This window comes from Trichosurus vulpecula, chromosome 2, assembly GCF_011100635.1.
Source record: "Trichosurus vulpecula isolate mTriVul1 chromosome 2, mTriVul1.pri, whole genome shotgun sequence".
Lineage (NCBI taxonomy): Eukaryota > Metazoa > Chordata > Mammalia > Diprotodontia > Phalangeridae > Trichosurus > Trichosurus vulpecula.
The window spans coordinates 459727258-459749861 of record NC_050574.1 but is presented as its reverse complement, the minus strand read 5'-3'; the positions used below and the strand labels follow the sequence as shown (position 1 = coordinate 459749861).

The 22604-nt window shown below is 38.1% G+C and overlaps 1 protein-coding gene across 6 annotated transcripts in view; it reads left to right on the top strand.

The window, feature by feature from the left end:
• Positions 1 to 22604, top strand: part of DMD (dystrophin) — a 1925924-nt gene that overhangs the window by 1573291 nt on the left and 330029 nt on the right. For all 6 annotated transcript variants that reach the window (XM_036747778.1, XM_036747779.1, XM_036747772.1 and 3 more), the window contains one exon: positions 11642 to 11788. In XM_036747778.1, the coding sequence (XP_036603673.1) occupies positions 11642 to 11788 (147 nt within the window). The remainder of the gene's footprint in view (positions 1 to 11641; positions 11789 to 22604) is intronic.

Genomic DNA, 22604 nt, shown 5'->3' with positions numbered 1-22604 from the left:
GTAATAAACTATATAGTAAGCAACAGATGGATCCTTATAATAATTAATCTATTCTCTTGAACAACTTTTCAATCAAGAAAGCACTTTGCATTCTAATGGAATTTGGCTATGTTGGGGAGGGGTATTTTGTGGGGTTCTTTCTCAAGAAAGAATGGTATTTTATGAAGGCCAGGGGTCCTTTATCCAATTCAGAAGCTGTAATAAGCAAAAAGTAGAAAATACTGAAGGGCATTTTGTTATCTTTCTCTTGAGCAAACTTCTATCTGAACTATTTTTATCTCAACTCCTTCTTAGAGGATTTATATTAACCTCTAGCTCATTCCTACTTTACTATTTCTGAGTTTATAACAGTACATTGGATGAAAAATCAAATCTTCTAAAACCCATTTTGTTTCAACAGTACCTGTCCCCACTAGCACTAAATTAAATATACATACCCAATCTAAAAGAAGCTAGGTACAGCCTATTACATGGACACTTCACATCCATCGCTTCATACTTATTACAACCCCTACATGCATCACAGAGATAGCAAAATCTGTTTTAATGATAAACAAGAGAACCTCTTAGAACTGTTACTTTATAGTCCTAAGGACTTTCCTTATTTTGTTGTTCAAAGACTTTGAGGTTTATAGTCATGAACAATTTTTTTCTGAATACATTCCTTCAGAGGACTGTTTGTTATCATATTTATCATTGTTATCAAATAATAGTAGGTGTGCCTACATATATGTAATGGGCAGGTGGCACAGTAGACAGAGTGCCGAGCCTGAAATGAGGGAGACTCATCTTTGTGAGTTCAAATCTGGCTTCAGACGCTTATTAGTTCTGTGACTCTGGAAAAGTCACTTAACTCTGTTGGCCTCAGTTTCCTCATCTGCAAAATGAGCTGGAGAAGGAAATGACAAACCACTCCAGTATCTTTGCCAAGAAAATCCCAAATGGGGTCACAAAGAGTTGGACATGACTGAACAACAAACACATATGTGTGGCAACATGCTATATGCTAAAATATTTAAGAGATAGGGGTCCATGCTCTCTCAAAGACTTTATGACATTTAAATCATCTGTAAGAACATACTTGAAGAAATATGTATTCCCACTGCCATCACCCTCATTCAGTCTCTAATCATTTTATTTCTACATGCCTATAACAATCTCAGTAGTTTCCGTTCCACACTAATTCATTTTGCATATCACCACCAGATTAATTTTTACTAAGCTAGTTTTTACTAAAATGTTAATTATGCAGATTATACTTAAAAATTTGTTGTACCTTTTTAAGAAGCAGATGATAAACTTTTATCAGTCTCCCTGGGTATAATGACAATATTAAAATTGGTCTCAAAAACCAGAATCCATAAGACTACTACAGAAGCTGGTACAGGCTCGGACTTAAAATAAATTAGCTAGCATGTCCAAAATTTGTTTATTTCTCTTTAATTTAATGTTACCTAGCTCTCAGAATCTGGATTCATGTGGCATTCTGGGAGTATGTCTGAATTACATGCATAGTTTAGGTAAAAGTAAAATTTTTATGGCAGAATTGTCTCATCCTTCTGTACCTCTGTTTTATTTCAACTGATAAGATCTGGTGTGAGTGTCCTTGAAAAAGGCAGAAGATTCAATTTCTTTATCAGGGTGAGAAAAGGAACAGTTGGGAAAGGAGGGAACCTAATAGAAAAAATGTTAAATGGAAAAATCTAGTCAATGTTTTGCAGGCTAGTGAAAATTTTAGCAAGTAGAAGAAACTTTTCTTTTAATCTAAAGGAAACCCTAAGTGAGCTCCTGCATGTGCCATTTTTCACTCGGGAGAAATAGTTGGTCTCCTTGGCAATTCATGGATTATCATTCATTCTTTAATAAATAAATAAAGAGATTTCCTTAACTGCCACTTCGTGTTTCATTTCATATAATTAAGAGTTCTCTGAAAGAAAATATTGGTGTTCCTTTCATTTCTTAAACAGCCTAAGAACACTGCCTGTTTAAGTGATTTATTTATACTCATTAGAAACGTTTTTATTTTAGTCTTGGTGATTTTGCATTTAGTCTCTGTAAAAACCCATACACAACCTTTTTGGTACCTTTAATTTTGTTGACAGAAAGTTACACAAAGCTTGAAATAAGGTTGGTAGTTTCCTGCAGTTTGTGTGTGCATGTGTACGTATGTTTCTATAGGCAGTGAGGGGATAAAGGAGGTAATTAGCAGTTCATAGACAACATTATAGAGATGGATTCCCGAGGAATTCCCAGACTCAAAATCTAACTCTTTTTCTCACCTCACTTGTTTAGACACTATTGTATGAATTTTTAACCTCAAAGAACACATTTTCTCAAGTAATCAATCAAGTCTGACAGTCAGCTCCAAGGGTTGTGCCCCTGTTGTAGGACTGCCCAGCATCCTCCATGGTGACAGTAGGCTATGGACTAGGCAGCAAACAGAGACAGACTGAGGCCTCTCGGTTTGCATCACAATACAGGTACCAGATGACTCATGATAGCTGAGGGGCAAGAGCCAGAAGGAGAATGGAGGCAGTAGAAGGCTTACTTGCAGAAGTCCAGATCACAGTAGCCTAGAGTCCAAATAGAGCCAGCTGGAGAGAAAGGTCAAGTCTTTATCAAAGAGTCACCATAAGCTAGTCAATAAACAAGCATTCATTAAGCACCTGCTGTGTTGTGGAGCACTGTGTCAAGCTCTAGGAATACAAGGAAAGTGTGGGAGACCCACTGTCCCTTCTGTCAAGGAGTCTATAGTCAAATTTGGGAGACAACATGTAAACAGTCATGTACAACCAAGGTTTATACATAATGAATTGGAGATCATTAATAAAGGGAAGACACAAAGATAAAGTAGGATTGGAAAAGTCTCCCTGTAGAAAGTGTTAGTTTATCTGGGACTTGAAGGAAGTCAGAGAGGCCAGGAGACAGAGGTGAGAAGGGGGAGAATTCTCAGACATAGGAGACAGCCAGTGAAAATGCCTGGAGTTAAGAGGTAGAGTATCATGGGGGTCAAACAGCAGGAAGACCGGTATCACTGGTTCACAAAGTATGTGGAGAGAAGTAAGATATAAAAAGACGAGAGAGGTAAGACAGGACCGGGTTAAGAGAGACTTTGAATACCAAAAGATTTTCTATTTAATCCTGGTGGTGATGAGGAACCACTCACGTTTATTGAATAAGGAGGTGACATGGTCAGACCGGCGTCGTCGTCATTGTCATCATCATCATCATCATCATCATCATCACCATCATCACGTTCATATAGTACTTTGTTTGCAAACATTTTATCCTCACAACAACCCCTGTGAGATAGGGGATATTACTATTCATTTTACAGATAAAGAAATTGAGGCAAATAGCAGTTGTTTCTTGCCCAGGGTAATATAGCAAGTAAGTGTCTGAGGCCAGATTTGTGCTCATGTCTTCTCAACTCCAGATCCAGGTCTCTATCCAATTTGCCACCTAGCCATCTCCAAGATCAGTTTGACATCTGAGTAGAACGTTGACCGCACTGAGTAGAGAGACTTGAGGCAGAGATCCACCATAAGTTTATTGCAATAATCCAGGCATGAAAGGGTAAGGACAGGGGTGGTGACAGTGTCAGAGGAGGGAAAGGGGCATATGTGAGAGATGTCATGAAATCAATCAAACTCAGCAACATGCTGAATGTAAGGAGTTGAGTGTAATCCCTAGGGTGACTGGAAGGATGGTGGTACTCTCTAGAGTAACAGAGAACTTGGAAAAACAGGAGATAGGGTGGATGGTGACTTCAGTTTTGGCATGAGTTTCCGGTGTCTACAGGACACCCAGTTTGACATGTTTGATAGGCAGATGGAGATATGATACTGGTGATCAGGAGAGAGATCAAGCCTGGGTAAGTAGATCTTGGAAACATCAGCAGAGATCTACATCTAAAAAACAATAGCAGTGACTTGACCCAGTAGACATAGAGTCACGATTGTCAGTACATGAGAGAGAGAGTCAAGGAACATAGATGCTTTATTTAATTCATTGGGAGTGTCGACTTGATTTAGAATAACATGAATAGAGCTAGCAATGCCTATTCCATCTAGCTGATGCCCAGATGCCATAAGTGGCACTGACTCACCTCTCCATTCCTCTGAATGACACAGAGCTATGTTGGGTCCATTGGTGGATAGCAGTCAGCAGCATCCATTGCGATGCAAACAGGCATCTATTCCATCAATTTCATTAGTCATTAGCTTATTTTACTACATCTGCTTGAAGGCAATAAAAGTGAGCTGACTTCCTAATTCCCTTTAATTCAGACTTTTTGCTAATTCAGACTGTCCTTCCCCCCAATTAGTCTAATTTAGTGAGACTTTTTATTGTAATGCTAGATGTCATTTTATGCGTATTCAATTAGTATATTCTCACCTACATACTTAAGATCTAAAGTGGTGCTAGGTTTCAGAGACTGAACAGCTTACAATGTAAGGCACCCTTTGCCCAGTGGATCTTGCTAGCATTAATTGGGGCAGAAAAAGGAAGCATTTCTTGGTTAACACTTTTCTATTGTTGGTGTTATTAGAGTGATTGATGTCTATAATTATAAAATATGCAGGCTTAAATAAAATGAAGAAAAATAAGAATCTAGTAACTATGTACTAGATTGTAATTGCTGTGAGGCCAGGGGATGTATTTGATTCATCCCTGCCTCCCATCTCCAGCTCCTTTAACAAGACCTCGCATAACATACATATCAGGTGCTTAGTCAAGGAAGAACATGTTCATTCATTCTTTTAATAAACACTATAGTTACCTGATATGCTACTCCTTTGGAGAGACACCAAGTTTAAATAAGATGTGATCACCAACTTCCTGCAGCTTATAGAAAGCTAGAGTCAGGGTTCCCAGAGAGAACAGATCACATTAGAGGCTGTGCTTGGGACTGATTGATGAATGGATAGGATCTTCACAAAGATTATAAAGATATATCTGTGAGGAAGCATGCAGGTCCAAATAGAAGAGAAAATGCAATGTCCAAGAAAGGATTTCTGAGACTAGGGCAAACAGATGAAATAGTAAAATTCTTCAGTGACTTTAGAAATGAAAAACCAGGCACAAAGTGCAGAAAGACGTATTAGGCAAGTCAGAGGCAGAAAGTGCTGATGGTGATTTAATAGAGATGAGTGTTCTTTGATATCATTGGATGGGCCTGGTAAATCTGCCTTCTCTGGTTCTTAAGGGGCCAACTCCCTACCAGCCTTCTGGTTGATCAGAGTTAAACAGGTATTGAGTAGCTAATGAATCAATGAATTTGGATATTTTTAAAGTAAACCTTCCCTTGTAAGGCATATCACTATAAATCAGCCCTTTCATATCTTTAGTCAAATCCATTTAGTAAGGTAAAAATTCTATCTATATGAGAATGGTCATTTGGTCAGATTTGGTCTCATTCATTTTTCCATTGAGAATATACATCAATTATTAAACTGATTCTAGGAAAATCCGCAATATATAATAGATATCCCTGCTTAAAGGCTTCCTATTTATTCAGTCAGAACTTGAACAATGTCTGTTGTTAGACATTAACAAATGTTAATGTTAAAAACATTTAACAAATGTTAAAGACAATTAAGGAATGCCATCTCAAATATTGGAATTTTGATATAATGTAGAATTGAATGGTATATTTTGTAACAATTTATGTGTACTAAGTATTTTTAAATGTAAAGATCTATTTACATTTGCATTCTTGAAAACCAGGAATAATAAAATAATGGTAATAGATAACACTCGTTTAATCCTCACAATAACCCTAGGAGATAGGTGCTAGGATAATAAATAATAGGGGAGGATAATAAATCCTCATTTTCCAGTTGAAGAAACTGAAGCAAATAGAAGTCAAGTGACTTGCCCAGGGTCATACAGAAGCAGAACATTTAAAAATACCATTAGACTGCTTTTCTGTTCCCCACCCCACCCCCAGATACGAGTCCTACTATTAGCCTATTTCACATATAAATATTTTCTATATAACACTAAATCTACTTTTCAATATACGTGGTACAATGTTCCCTATTTATATTTACATAGGGTTCCAGCAATGTATATGGAGATAGCTAGGTGATAAGGTGAAGAGAGGCTTGGATCTGGAGTTAAGATGTCCTGAGTTCCCATCCGGCTTCAGATACTTATAGCCTGTGGCCCTGGACAAGTCACTTGGCCTTGTTGTGCCTCAGTTTCTTTATCTATATGATGGAAATAATAACAGGACCTACCTCCCATGGTTAACATGAGGCTCAAATGAGATCGTATTTGTAAAGAGCTTTGCAGACAATAAAATGCCACATAAAGGTTAGTTGTTATTGAAATGCAGTCAGTTAACTTAATCTTTATTGTCTTCAGACCTTCCTTTCTTTCATTTTTGTTCAGTGCCTGATTTTCTACCCACTCTCTCCTATCCCCTGAATGCCCCAAAACTTCAATACTTTATGTAACTAAGCAAAACTTTACTCATGCACCTTCCCTTCTACCCTGCTCTTCCACATCATTACACCTCACTCTTTACTACCTCTGACTTGTAAGTAAAGATTACAAGTTTATTTATTCTTGTGTGGCATTTTGTGTGTTTGCTACTAAATGAGGTTATCAATTCTTGGTTAAAGGAGATTATCTCCCAGTCTTCCATAAACTTAATGTCTCAAATTATAGTCACAAGCATTTTCAGGTTTGCAGTTACTACTACCGCTACTAATAATAATGACGATGATGATAATGATGAAAAATAACATCTACATAGTGCTTTTAAGGTTTACCAAGCAGTTTACATATATTATTTCAGAAAGTTACTTGCCTAGCATCACACATCTATGAGACAGGATTCGAACTCTTACCGACTCCAAGTCCTCTGCTCCCTCTCCAATATGCTGCCTATCCTCATTTACAGTGAGGCTCTACTGTATTTTTCCATGCAAATAATTTTAAATTTCTTTAAGAACACTTTATTATTTTTTCTAGTAAACAAAATGAATCTAAAACAATTATTAGTTTCAGGGTAAAGGAGAATGTTAGTGAAGAAAGGAATGAACCTAAGGTCTAAAGAAAATGATAAGGAAGCAGATGGAATAAAGATAACAGTTGGTCAGGGAAGCAAGATTTTAAAAAATATAAATGAAAAGACTGTTGCTAAGATTTATTAAGTTCTGTCAATCTGCTAAATTTACCCCAGTGGAAAGAGTTCCTTGAAATCAGGAACTATTTCACGTGTGTTCATATTTCTGCTGGCAAGCACATAGTTTGTACTTTATAATTGTCTAGTTGAATTAGGAATATGAAATAAGTAATTGACATGGCACAATACCTAAGTTACAAATACATTTACTCAGAATAGAATCTTGGATTTAAGAGGGACCACAAAGTGTCATGTAGCCAAACCTATAGACACTAATAGTCCTCAAAGATGCGTATTGTGTAACCTGTAAATTCCTTCAAACTCTGAGAGGAAATCTCCCTCAACAACATTCCCATAAAGTCATCATCCAGAATTTAATGAAAGACTTCTACTTCCTAATTCACCCCCTTTGCATTCTTAAGTAACTAATTATATGAAAATTTCTCCTTACATCATCCCCAAAACCACCTTTCTAAAAATCCTATTCCTTCCCTCTAGTTCTATAGAGTATATGGTAGAGATTCATAGGAGGTAAAACTTGGCAGGTTGCATATGACCAGATTGTGGAGAACCTTAAATGCCAAACAAAGAGTTCGAGATTTCCTTGACGAAAGGTACCCAAACTAACGTTTCTGAGCAGAGGAGCGAGGCTGCTATGTTAACAAGAGTGGTCTGCTGGAGGTGAATACATTTTGGAGGGTTAGGATTAGCAAGGAGACCAATCAGATGACTGTTCTTACAGTGATTGTGTAACCCTCAAAAGTGGTGGCAACATGAATAAAAAGAAGGAATTGGAGCTGAAAGATGTTGAAAAGGCAGAATCAACAAGACTTAGCAACGGGTTGGCTCTGGATGGGGAAGAATAACAGATTTCAAAATGAGAGACAGAGTGAACAATGGTGCCTAAATAATGAGCACACATGCTAGATAATCATAGTACCTAGATCTCCAATTTATTGTGTGGATAAAATGGGATAATGCTTATAAAGCAATTTACCCACTTTAAAGCACTCTATAAATATTAACTATTGAAAAAGGAAAAGATAACAAGCTCAGTTTTGAATGTGAGGTGCTGGAGTAATATTCTGGCAGAATTGTACTGTAGATAGATGGTAATTTTACTGTTGTCCTATATCTTTCCTCCCTTTTGTGGCCAATCTCCTCGAGAACATCATTTACAGTAGGTGTATCAACTGCCTTTCCACTTACTCTCTTCTTAGTCCTTTACATTCTGCCTTCTGGCTTCATGATTCAACCAAAATTGCTTTCTCCCAAGTTATTCATGATTTCTTGCTTGCCCAATCAGATAGGTAGAAGAAGAATCGAGCGATTGGTTTCCTGAAAATCTACCAAGGAAAGTGTCAAGGAAAAGAGAATGATAAACAGTGTCAAAGGCTGCAGAGAGGTCAAGGAGAATGAGGACTGAGAAAAGGTCATTGAATTTGACAACTAAGAAACCCATAGTAACTTTGGAGATGGAAGTTTTAGTGCAATGATAAGGTCAGAAGCTAGATTGTAAGGGACTGAGAAGAAAGTTGAGAGGAGAGGAAATGAAGGGAACTATTATAAACAGCCTCCTTGAGGAGTTTGTAATATAGAGAAGAGATACAGGGAAATAGCAGGGATAGAGGGTTCAAATGAGGGATTTTTCAGGATGGAGAAGAAACGAGCATGTTTGTAGGCAGTATGGGATGAGCCACTAGACAAGGAGAGATTGAAAATATGGGAAAGAGTAGGAATGACAGAGGGAGCAGTCTGTTGGAGGAGATGGGATGGAATGCTATCACTTGAGCAAGTAGAGGGGTTAGCCTTGGTGAGAACATTTCATGTGAGATGGGTCAAGGAGGAGATAGTGGCAGAACACGGCTGAGTAATAGGATAAGAGGAAGAGGATAGAAGAGGGAGCTCACAGGAAATGGCCTCAATTTTTTCCATAAAATAAAAGGTAAGGCTTTCAGCAGAAAGAGTGGAGGAGTAGGGAGAGCCATCGGAGGTTTGACAAGGTATGAAAAGAGAGAGACAGTGAGTTTAAAAGGTAGGTAGGGTAGGATTACCTAGCAGCAGTGAGGGCCTAGATGAAGTTGTATGACATGAATTTCTAGTTAACCCAAACAGAGTGGTTGTGTGATTTTCTCCATACTCATTCAGCAGCACATTTGTGGGAGAGAAAGCAGAGAATGATGGGAGTGATTCAAGGTTGAGGCTTGGCTGGGCATGATTGGCGATAGGATAAGTAGACTAGAGATTCAAGAGAGCAGGATGGTGTAGAATTGAATTGGTTCACCAAGGGGTCAAGATGGGCAGAAGAGGAGAGTGTCACTAATGCAGAAGAGGTGGCATTTAAATTTAAATGTGGTATTTAAAGCCCTTCATATCCAGCCACAATATACCTTTCCAGCCTTATGATACACACTCTTTCACGTGCACTATGGTCTAGCCAAAATGGCCTTCTTAACTATTTATCAGTATGGCATCTAGGTGGTACATGGATAGAGTACTGGGCCTGGAGTCAAGAAGACCTAGGTTCAAATCTAGCCTCGGATCCTTGCCAGCTTGTGATGGTGGGCAAGTCACTTAACCTCTGTCTGCATTTTCCTCAACTGTAAAGTGGAGATAGTAGTAACACCTACCTCCCAGGATTGTTGTAAGGGTCAAATGAGATAACTGCAAAGTGCTTAGCATAGTGCCTGGCACATAGTAGGTGCTTAATAAATGCTCTTTTCCCTTTTTTTCCTTTCTTTCCTACTCAGATATCCCCCTCCTCATTTCCCTTCTCCAAGCCTTTACATTGGATCCTCCCAGAAGCCCTCATTTCTTTTAAGGCTCAGATCAAGCCTTTCCTATTCCTTCAGCTACTAGTCCCTTCTCCCCACAAAAATCACCGTGTGTGTGTGTGTGTGTGTGTGTGTATTTATATGTACACACACGTACATATACATATATGTATATATGTAATGTCCATCCATATTATAATATAATATAGCCACACTATATCATAATATATCCATATTATCTCACCTGATAGCACATAAGCTCCTTGGATACACAAAATTCATCTTGTCATTATGTCTTCAGAGCCTTGATTAGTGCCTGGGACTCTGTAAGGACTTAATTCATAACTGTTGCTCGACCTAGCTGGGTTGTTGACAATGTCAAAAGCTAGAGTCAAGGCTAAGGACTTGAGAGAAAAGCCATTGTATTTGTCTTTAAGTTATTAATGTCCTTTGAAAGAGAAGTTTTAGTCATTAGAAAGCTAACTTGAGTAGAAGCCAGACTGCAAGGGATTGAAGACAGAGGAGATAGGAAAGAAACTTTTTTAAAGACGCTTAGTTATGAAAGGGGGGAAAATAGAATGATATTTGAATGAGAAAGAAGGGCCAAAAGCAGGCCTTCCTCTTCCTTTTTAGAATTGAGCACACCTGGGAATGTTTGTAAGAAGTAGGGGACCTATGAGTGGGACAGATTCTGTTGGGAAAGTGGTGATTTCGGTTTTGGGTATATTCATTTTGAGTTGCCAGAAGGTCACCGAAAATATTCATTCCAAGCTGGCCATTAATACCGTCCAAACTTTGGCTTGATGTATCAAGCTGTTAGGTTTTATTATATTTTCTTATTTAAAATATAATAATACCTAAGTGCTTGGTATGTGTTGATTGTGGAACTTCTTTCTAGGATAAACTTGAAAATGCCATCCAGCTTTAGAAATACACATGGAAATTCTTTCCAATTAAAGAAAAAGAAAGAAAGAACAAAATCCAGGGTATCCTATATTTTGTCAATACATATAGTGAACCAGACAGAGAAGAAACACCCACCCCGGATCAAGCAGACAAGGGCAGCATATCATCAAGTAAGTTATGCTGTCCTTGTGCCCGGGCATTACATTACACAAACTGTTCTTTTAAGTGAGAGAATTTGTCCCTTAGAAATTGCTCATTGGTACGTTCGGATGCGATGTATCATGTTAAAGATCCATAAATGTCACCATGGTGGGGTTAGATGTGATGCATTGTAATATCTTCCCCAAATCTGCATAGAGTTCTTCTGCTCAACAGATTGTCATGATGCATTGCTTTAGAATCCCTATGACGGTGCTTCGGGGACGCTCTGAGATGCCTCATGGGAATCTCCCTAAATCATCGTCACGTGGATAGAAATACCAAGAGACTACGATATCATTTTTTGGACGTGACAAAAAGAACCCTTAAGTGAAACTTTTTATGTTTATGGTATAGAGTTTTTCTGCCAATATTTTGTGATTTATTGTGAAAAGTAAAGTTGACGTATTCCTGTTCCAACAACGAAATAGATGCGCTTCTGATTCTAGCACCATCCCACCACTCCACAAGTTCCGCGTAGCCCATGAGAAAATGTTCATTATTGTTGCTGTGTCACCATTAAGTGACCGAGCCAGGAGCTCACCCCCTTTCAGTGTAGTCATACTTACACGCTCTCAGCATCAGCATTTACATTGTCCCACTTGTCCTGGATTGTTTCCTGCAGGCACTCCGAGGAGAAATCGCCCCTCTTGAAGAAAATGTAAACCACGTTAATGGCCTTGCCCGGCAGCTCACAACGTCCGGCATTCAGCTTTCCCCATATAACCTCAACAGTCTGGAGGACCTGAACACCAGGTGGAAGCTTCTGCTGGTAAGCTTGCTCTGATCATCTTTATCAGTCTGCACTGGAAAACAATCATTTCATTTTATCTTTGTAGTAACATTTTGTAAAAGTAGACACTCAGAACCACTTGGCAAACTTCCACATGCCTAAATTTTGAAGGGATTAAGGTCATCTCCACGCCTAATAATAGCACTCTTTTTAGTGACTATCGCATCATCTCTCAAACCAGCACTTAATATTTTGCAAAATAAAATAGCATGCAAGTGACTATAATGAGATAACTGAACTGGTGACATCAAGTTATGCTTATCTGTTTGTCTCGAGGTTGATAAAGCACCTTTTTTATAAAGAAGGTAAAAAAAAAATCTCATTTGTACCATAGTTAATAATGGTGCTGGCTGCCCAACCCATTGGGCATCAGGTCTCTCAATACCCATAAATGGATGCTCTTCATGATTTTAAAGTAATAAATGGAGTGGGCTTTTTTTGTCCCATGAGTATAATGATATCCCCATCTGGATGGATTATTGGCAGGAAGACAGGACCAGAAAAAAGTACACATGGCCTTCAGTCCTCTTGAGCATGCAACTAGTACCCCATATGTCCATTCCAACAACTTCCCAAGTGTCGATAATGAAAAACCTACATCTGCTGTCAGTAATAGTAATTCATATGCGCATAAGGCTTTACAAAGCAGTTACTTCACCCCTCCTCTATTAGATAGCACAAATATTATCATTCCCAGTTTTCAGGTGAGGAAACTGAGGATCAGAAAGCATAAGAGACTGTTCAAACTTACATAGCTAACAAGTGTCAGAGCTAAGGCTTATATCTTCTGAGTCCATATCCATTGTCCTTATCATTAACCCCTTCTGCCAATAACAGACGCTGCCAGTTTCAGCTGGATTGTCTGCATTATCCTGCTTTAAATGCATAATGGAAGAGGATGCCGAGAACCATGCTTGTACTTTCACAATTTCATAGAGTGCGGTGTTGCGTGCTCTTGAGGATGGAAAAGGAAGCCAGGGAGGACGTGTGCTTTCAAGGTTTTAATGAAAAAATGATGAACCAGATCTCTTTTTCTACCAAGAGTCCATTTATGGGTATAGTTCAAAGTCCTACTGAAAAAGATAGTAGATCTTTAATAAATAAAAATTTTTATAAATCTGATATACCCTGTAAGATCCTGAACAATTTAAGCCTTGTAGGTGATAGAAGGTCATGAAGCATTTGTACAATTGATTATTATAAGTTCTGTTGGCAAAAGTGTGACAGATTTAAATACATGCCTTTCTGTGTCTATGTTAACCATACTCTGCTTAACTGTTGTATACTATTAAATTCTTATCAGTGCAATCCTTAATATATTTTCCATTTCAAACATAAATAAGAAAAGTAATAACCACCCAAAGAAAATCAATGGCCACATTTGTTTCATTCAAACATATTTGAACTATACCTTAGAATTTGTTCAGACAGCTAAAAAGCTATATTCATTTTTACAATGAGGTACAAGATTTGTGATAGGAACCTATAAATTCACAAATGATGCTGAAAGATTGTGACTGAGACATTTCTTTCTAGGTGCATTATTTATTTAGATATTATGTTTTAGGAAAAATTAGCAATTTAATGTGAACCCATTCTTTAAAATGACTAAGAACTTGGTTGAAAATACATGTAATAAGGTATCTGGGTGCCAGCAAAAGGCAAACATACAATGAAATATGGTTCAATTTTTTTGAAGTTACTTGTAGGTTGTTCCTCTATTTTATATTATTGACATACCCTTAAGTCTAGTCTCTACACTTCTTCCTGAGGACACATGCCCCGATATGTTACTTGGATGTTTTTATATAAAAACCAAAATATTTTGGCAGAAAATAAGCCAGAACTATGGGCATGGGTATTCATGTCTTAATGACCAAAGCAGTGTGCATCCAAATTAAATATTTCATCAACATGATTGGTGGAAGCCATCTGTTTCCATTTTCATCTTTCTAGCCTTAGCACCTAGAACACATTGTAAATCTGTAAAAATGCTTGTTGAATTGAATCTGTTATCAAGGTATGGTTTTTATTCTCACTGAAATCAGTACTCGTTAAGATAGCCGAACTTGTTGGTTAGACATGAGTTGCCTCCATCTGGACACTCAGCTGTGGCTACTGGGAAAATCTTATCCAGTTTGGTCACAAGGATGATAAATGCCAAGCACTGAGGTCTAACTACCATTGAGATAACAAGTGTTACATCATAGGTCCTTGAGGGAAGAATATAAATAGTGTTGAAATATTTTCACCTACAAACTACTTTAGATACACAAAGAATTACCATGCAAAACTTCTTTTATCATTCAATTTAAACAAAATGATGCAGCAGAAAAGACGATACTATTTGAAGTCAGGAGACCTGAGTTTGAATTCCAGATGCTATGCTTTTTAACTGGGTGACTGAAGACAGTTCAATTCCCTCAGAGACTCAGTTTCTTCATCTTTAAAATATAAATAATAATATTTGTACATACTCTGTCAATAAATTGTTATAATGAAAGTACCTTGTAAACCATAGAAAACAAGTAAATGTAAACTATTTGGGGCAACCAAGTAGCACAGTGGATAGAGTACTGGGCTTCACGAGTTCAGATCCAGCCTCAGGCAATTCCTAGCTGTGTGACCCTTAGCAGGTCATTTAACCGTGTTTGCCTCAGTTTCCTTATTTGTAAAATGGAGTGGAGAAGGAAATGCCAAAACCACCCCAGTATCTTTACCAAGAAAATCTCCGATCGGGTCATGAGGAGTTGGACGTGTCTGAAACAACACAATAAAGTGTAAACAATACTTACTAGCTCTTTTGTACGTCTGTGACACTTAAAACTCAGTGCATGTACTTCCCTTGGTGAAAAACTATTGATGGGACATATTGATAACTCACCGATGATCCCTCTATGGCTCAGTTCGCTTGAATCACTCATGTTCAAAGCTTTATTCTCCAGCAACAATCACACAGATCTGTGCTTTTCACCAAAAGGCTTGCCCCCCAAAAGAGTGTACTATACAAGCCCATCCCCATCACCAGGAAAGGGATTCAAACTTTATGGCTTGACAGTTGATCAGTTATAACATCTCTGCACCCATGGGACAAGGTGTATCTTTATCTTGTGTTTTTCTGAGAGATATGAAGACATTGTTTAGCATCAAAGTCAACAGCATGAGGCTCGCACCCCAACGCACACTATCATTATATCACTTCTCTTTCTCTAAGAAATTAATGGTTTATAAGAATCATATACTTGAAACTAGGAGAGAGCTTAAAGGATATTGAATCTAACTCTTTCAATTATCAGATGTGGAAACTGAGGCACAGAGAGGTTAAGATTTGTCCAGGAACTTCAAATGACAGGTGTAAACCGAATCCATAGCTTCTAAAATGGCCAATGGCCTAATGCCAGACAGAATTTCTCACTTCCGGCAGGGGTACCCTATAATGGTTCATATTTGTGTATATTGATGAGGCTTCCACAGACCTTTCTCACCTAAGATTAGAGCACTACCATAGCTGGCCCAAAGGCTGTTCTAATCTATTCTAGAGGCAGCTAGTTTGTGCCATGGCTTGGAGTCAGGAAGACGTGAATTTAAATCCAGCTCCAGACACTGTGTAACCTTGAGCAAGTCACTCAACCTCTGTCTGTCTCAGTTTCCTCAGTTGTAAAATGAGGATGACAACGGCACCTACTTCTTAGAGTTGTTGAGGATCCGATAAGGCAGTATTTGTGAAGCAGTTAGCACAGTGCCTGGCACATAGTTGCCATTTAATTAACACTTGCTCCCTTCCTGCCTGGAGGGTGAAATCTAATCCATTGTGAGTCCGGTTGGTCAGATACAGCAATGGAATCTTTACAGTCAGAATGGGACTTCTTGGACACTCCTGAGTTTGCTAAGATTTAAGTGGCATAAAAGGTAGCACAAAAGCATAGTCAGAAAGTCATGCTTGTCCAAAGCATGTTGTCATTCAGTCATTTTCAGTCATGTCTGATTCTTCGTGACCCTATTGGATGTTTTCTTGGCAAGGAGTGGTTTGCCATTTTCTTCTCCAGCTCATTTTACAGATGAGGAAACTGAGGCAAACAGGATTAAGAAACTTACCCAAGATCATACGGCTAGTAAGTACCTGAGGCTAGATTTGAACTTGGGCCTTTTTGACTCTAGCCCCAGCTGTCTCTCCATTGTACCACTTAACACGTACCTGAACAGGAATCTCCTATACAACATATCCAACAAATTTTGTAAAAAATGGCTTCTAATGAGGAATCACTTGCTGTGTCCTGAGGCAGCCCATTACACATTTGAGCAGTTCCAATTATCAGGAAATTTTTTTTCTTTACATCAAACCTAAATCTACCTTGCTCTGACGTTCCCCCAACTCCCCAACTGCTTTTCGTTCTACCCTCCGGAATCAAGCAGAATCAGCCTGCTTCCTCGTCCACATGAAAGCCCCTCACATACTTACAGAGAGATGTAATGTCCCTCCTCAGTCTTTTCTTCTCCAGACTTACTAGTTCCTCTAGCTGACGTACATGGAATGAGCTGCTCCACAGGAAACAGTGGGTCCCCTTCGAGGAGAAGTTGGATAACCACTTAGGTGGGTCATGATGGAGATTCGTATTCACATATGGATTGGCCTAGATGGGAACTAAAATCCCTACCAACTCTACAATTCTGTTATTCTGTGATTTAATCATTTTGAGTTCCTTTACCGTCTTGGTTTGCCCTCTATGTACACTTCCCAACTTATCAATTTGTTGTTGTTGTTCAGTTATTCAGTTGTGTCTGACTCTTCATGACCCCAGGGACCATTCTGTCCGTGGGGTTTTCTTGGCAAAGATACTGGAGTGGTTTGCCATTTCCTTCTCCAGTGGGTTAAGGCAAACAGGGGCTAAGTGACTTCCCTAGGGTCACATAGCTAGTAAGTATCTGATGTTAGATTTGAACTCGGGTCTTCCTGACTCCAAACGCAGAACTCTATCCAACGAGCCACCTAGCTGCCACCAATTTATCAATACCTTTCCTAAACATATATCATATATTGTCTGACCAGGGCAGAAATCAGCTGAACTGCCACTTCCCTGATCATGTACACTACACATCTCTTAATGCAGCCCAGAAATGCCTTAGCTCTCTTTGTTCCCGTATCTCACTGTTGACTCATGTTGAACTTGTAGTGCACTAAAACACAAAGATCTTTGTCAGAAGAATCTAGGTTTAGGTTTACATATTGTCTTGTCCAACATACTGTGACCTCCTTTAGAAGCAGGGACTCTTTGGGCCTTTCTTTGTATCCCTAGCACTCAGAGTAGATGCCTGGCACACATTAGGTACTTAATAAATGCTTCTTGCCTTCAGTGACATGTGCTTTGCCCTGGAAACCAGGAAAGTGGCATTGAACTCTTACAACCATACTCAATGTAGATTTGGTGGACCTTGTAGTTGCTGATGAGAAGGAGGATTTTTAAAGGATTCAGGAAATTTGGATTTTTTACAATTCAAGATAAACTTGCTTTTCCTTTCAGTCAAAACAATAATCTGGTAGCCTGCATAAACACTAAAGTAAAACCACATAACTCACATTTTCTTAGAAATAAATTATTTAGAAGTCAATTTTCTTCCTCCCCTCTGTATCACTCCTTCAGGATATGTGTAGTAAACATGAATTTGACTATTTCTTTGAAGAACAGAAATCTATTTCAAGCATTCAAATTTAATTGTATATAGAATTCTGCCTGAGTATAAATGTGTAGGAGAGAAAGGGGAAGGAAAGGAAAAAGATTCATTATCCTATTATCAGTGACAAAATAGGTTTTAAAATATACACACCTTCATATGGATTTGTGCAGATGTATTATTATTTTTGGAATGGTATGCATTATAATTTATAAATTCAGACTTTATAAACATTTTTGTAATGTAGAATATACATGACTTGTTTTTAATATTCTAGTCCCTTTTTAATGACTTCCAGAGATAATAATTTTGAAAACTTCCCTTTATAGGTGAATGGATTAGTGATCCCTGTGCAATGCACCCATTAAAATCACACCTGTAGAATTGAATATAAAATTACCAAGCATTATATTCATCACAATTCTTAGAACCAAGCAATGGTGCTCAAGTTAACCTAAGGTGAATTTCATGAATTAGTTTTTAAAGCAGAACAAGTATTAACATTGGGTCAACTAGAAATGGATACCACATATGAAAGAGAAAATTTTATTTATGATGGACTTCATAAATATTTCAAAGATATTTTTATATATATATAATATATATATATATACAATTACACATGTTATCTATAAACATATATTGAGGTTTGTGGTTATTTTCTCTTGACAGATACACAAGATATATAAGGGGATGTGAGGGAACAATTCCTCTGTAGGTACTACATCTGTGTACAGCAGGAGTCACATGTGTTCCTTCATGTAAAGAGCACACGCTTCATAATCTACAGAAACTTTTGGAAGGAAACAGTCACTTTAAAAAGCTCAGTAAAATAAAGGTACTTCCAGTTGTGAAGTTTCTTACAATAGATTAAGGGACAAAGTGTCATGAATTATGGATTAGACTTTACAAAACATTGCTTTTCTACTTGTGGCTTTGTCATTGCCTTTCTTACCTCCAAGGCACTCTAACTTTTCTAATTCTCCTAACGCCGCAGACCAAACTGAGATTCTCCTCTCAGGCCACAGTCGCCTGTCTTTCCCTCATCTTGTCCTCACTGTGACCTTTGCTCCTAGAACCTTCGTATTTCCTCGGATCGCCATCCCGGTCAGCCACATTCATGTCCACATATTTCCCTGAAGTATTTGCCTCTACTCCCCGACGGCAGGATCGCAGGATTAGATTTAATGCTAGAAGGAACCCTGGTATTGTCTTTGTCTCCTCCTCTTACTTCACCACATCCAAATGATTGCCAAGTTCAGTCGGTCGTACCTCTGCAACACCCCATATTGATTCTCTCTTTCCATTACCACCACCGTGTCAGGAATGTCTACCGTATCTACTCCTCCTCCACGTCAGGACCTTATAGCTACTCATTATTGCAATGATCTTCTTTCCTCTCGCCTCTCCCCTCTCCAATTTATGTATACATAGCTACCACCATTTTTATTACTTATCCATATCCATTCCACCATCTGCTACCACTTTATTTTTCCAATATTATTTCATATGATTCCCCTTTGTTTCCTCTTATTTGAGGCAAATTGCACTGTGTGGTATAATGGAAAGATTCAAGTGGATTCAAAGTTGAGGACCTGAGTTCAAATTCTGGTTCTATAATATACTTGTGTGACTTTGAGCAAGTTATTTAATCTCTGGTCTTAGTTTCCTCATCTGTCCAGTAGGGAATTAGACTACATGTTTTCTAAAGTACCTTCTAGCTCTAGGGCCTATTAACTTTAAAAGGACTCTTGCTTCTCCCCATAGCTATTCTTCCTGTATATCCCAAATTCTTCTGAAACTTTAAGTATTTGTGTGTCTGTTGTCATATAGCCAAAGGCCAAGGACTACTATGTGGTTCAATGAGTGAATGAGTGTATGAAAAAGCATTTAAATGTTTATTATGTGCCAGACCAAGCTGGGTGGGGAGAGGGGAGGTGAAGGGGAGGAGGGAATAGGGTGTAGTGCAAATGACCTAAGTGGTTTGGAAATGAGTGTAGGTAGTGTGGTTTGATATAGCTGGGGAGTATCATTAACTATATTAGCCAATGCCTTCCAAAGTTACACATCTAGTGTTTATTCCTAAGGTCAGTTTTGCATATGGCATTATGGAATAGTGGACAGAGTGGTGGACTAAAAGTCAAGAGACCTGGATTTGAGTCCAGTGTGACTTTAGGCAAATTACACATAATCTATGAGTCTCAATTTCCTTACCCCTAAAATAAGAATAATCGTAATGATAGTTCTGCTAATGTGACAGAGCTCCTAAGAGGTATCTTGTAAACTTAGAGTGCTATATCAGAGTGAGCTATTATTATGGAGTGAACTAGGAGTAACCCAAAACTTTTGATAAAAATCTCTCTCATTATCCTTCCATAGTACTTCCCTCCCTGTCTATAAAGTTTGACATTGCCCATATTAGAGAAGTGCGATAGACATTTTCAGAAATCTACTGTAATTGTCATTTATATTAACAAGGGAAAAAATGAGAGCATATTGGAAAGCACTGTCAACTTGAAAAGAATAGAGTATCTGTCCTTGCCACCACAAGATTCAGGGCAGGTAAAGTTCAGTAAGGAGAGGAGAATGTCACAGACAGGATATAGCCTTGGTGTCTTGGAGGCAACATGAGACAACAACCTAGGACCAGCCGGTATGGGAGATGAGCCCAAAGAGGGAACACTCTGAATGGCCTAATGCTTAATGGAGAGTAAGACCCAAGTTCAAACTCAGCCTCAAACACTCTCTAACTGTGTGAGCCTGGACAAATTAACTTCTGTCTATGTCAGTTTCCTCAACTGTAAAATGGAAAATGGTTTGCCCTCCACTAATTCAGATCATAATTCCTCTAGGATTTCATAGACAATGTCCAAACATGTTGTGGCCAAAAAATTCATCACCTTGTAGTCAACCTGGTAATTAGATTATATTATCCAAACAGATTGGTAATGTGGATATTTCCTCCTTGATTGTGATCCTTACAACACAGCTCTAATCCAATATCTAGAATGTGTGTGTGTGTGTGTGTGTATATGCATATGTATGTATATATATATATATATACACACACACATACACACACATATATATTCATATATATATATATATATGATATGGCTGTTAAGTCACAGAATATTAGTCTTCAAAGATTTGAAAAAGAGAATATCAGTGATGAACCATAGATGACTCATGGGTTCAACTGGCATCCTCATGAAAAAGAAAGAAAGGTCACAACAGAGTTGCAGTGAGAATCAAGTGAGATAATATTTGTAAGGCACTTAATAAATGCTTATTCCCTTTCCTTTCTCTTCCCTTCCCTGCTTACAGGGATACTGACCAGCACAGCCTTAATCACTGTGGTGTTCTATGATTCTGGTCACCTTTAGAGGTGAGCCAGTCAACTTTCAGTTGTTCCACATTAAGCCTCTGTCTTCCAATGGTAGAAGCAGAGAAAAAATTATACTACAATAACATTTATTTCAAAGCTAAAACTTACAAGCTTCCAAATATTTCAGTAATATTTATGCAGTCCTCTAGAAAGTAAGTCTGTCTCAGCACTCATTATAGTAAGATTTATAAGGTGACTTTGGGTCATATTTATACATTTAATGTTTTAAATGGATTCATTTTCAGAAAAAAAGACCGTTCACCCCAAGCAGTTTGTGACCATTAGTGTGTGCTAGGTTTTCATTTTTGCATTAGAAAAAGTTACTTAAACATTATTATTTAGTTCGTTGACTAAAAGCAGAACTTTATCATTTAAGCCTGTCAGTTTGATGACAGAGCTTGATGGAATTTGAATCTGCCTTTTTTCCTTTAAGATATTGTTTTTAGAAGCTTGCATTATACAGAACACTAAACCGACTGAGGAAGATTGAGAGAAGCTAGTTGTTGATTTCACTTCCTTCAGCTTCTTGCTTTGGATGGCAAGGGCTACTGGTTCCTTCTCAGTGGCATTCTTATGGCACAGACCTTAAAAAATAATTCTCTTGCTATACAAAACATGAGCTAAAAATTCAAGTAAAAAATGACGAATCCTAGGCTGCTTATCTACATTAATCTACCAGAATTCATTTATGACAGAATTTATCATGATTATTTATAGTGGGATGGACTTTAGCAGATATGACATGAATATGCCCAAATCTAGTATAGGCCACAGCCCATATTATCTGATTTTTGTTCATGTTTTTTTTTCCATAAAGGATCTACCCACTACAATAAAGGTTTTCCTCAGGTTAGATTTTAATTTTAGTTCACTATTTTAAGAATGTATAATGTCATCAGTGTGGTTTGCCCTCCACTAATTCACACCATAATTCCTCTAGGATTTCATAGACAATGTTCAAATATGTTGTGGCCAAAAAATTCATCACCTTGTAGCCAACCTGGTAATTAGATTATACTCATTACCCAAACAGATCGGTAATCTCACCAATGTGGATATTCCCTTCAACAAGATAGGTTCCAAACCATCCATACCTGTCCATCCTTTTGAACCCTTTTCCATGTCCTCTCAAAAACTCACCATAGGGAGTCCGCCCCACCTATAGGGACCTTTCTTTCTTTCTCGTGAGGATGCCAGTTGAGCGCATGAGCTATCTATGGTGTGTCACCGTACTCGTTTTTAAATCTTTGAGGACTAATATTCTGTGACTTACAGCCATACCACATATATCAAGCTTCAGACATTGCAGAACCTCCTGGAAGAGATTTATAGGCACTCAAAAGAGTTTGTCCTAACTGTTCACTCAGGGAAAACCAAGTAAATGAATAATGCCTGTTGTCCGGAGACTCTAGACAACAACATGCACTTAGATGGACAACTTATAGAATTCATCCATCAATATAATAACAACGGCTAACATTCAATAACATGTTAAGATTTACAAAATGCTTTACACATGTTATCTCATTTGATCTGCATAACAACTCTGTGAGATAGGTATCTTCGCTGTACAGATGAGGCAACTGAGGCTGTGAAAAATTAAGTGAATTGCCCAGAGTCACACAACGAGTAAATGTCTGAGGTGAGATTTGAACTCAGGTCTTTCTGACTCAAAGTCCAATATTCCATTCACTGTGTCAATCTACTTCATGTATCTGTCAGTCAATCAGTCAATTA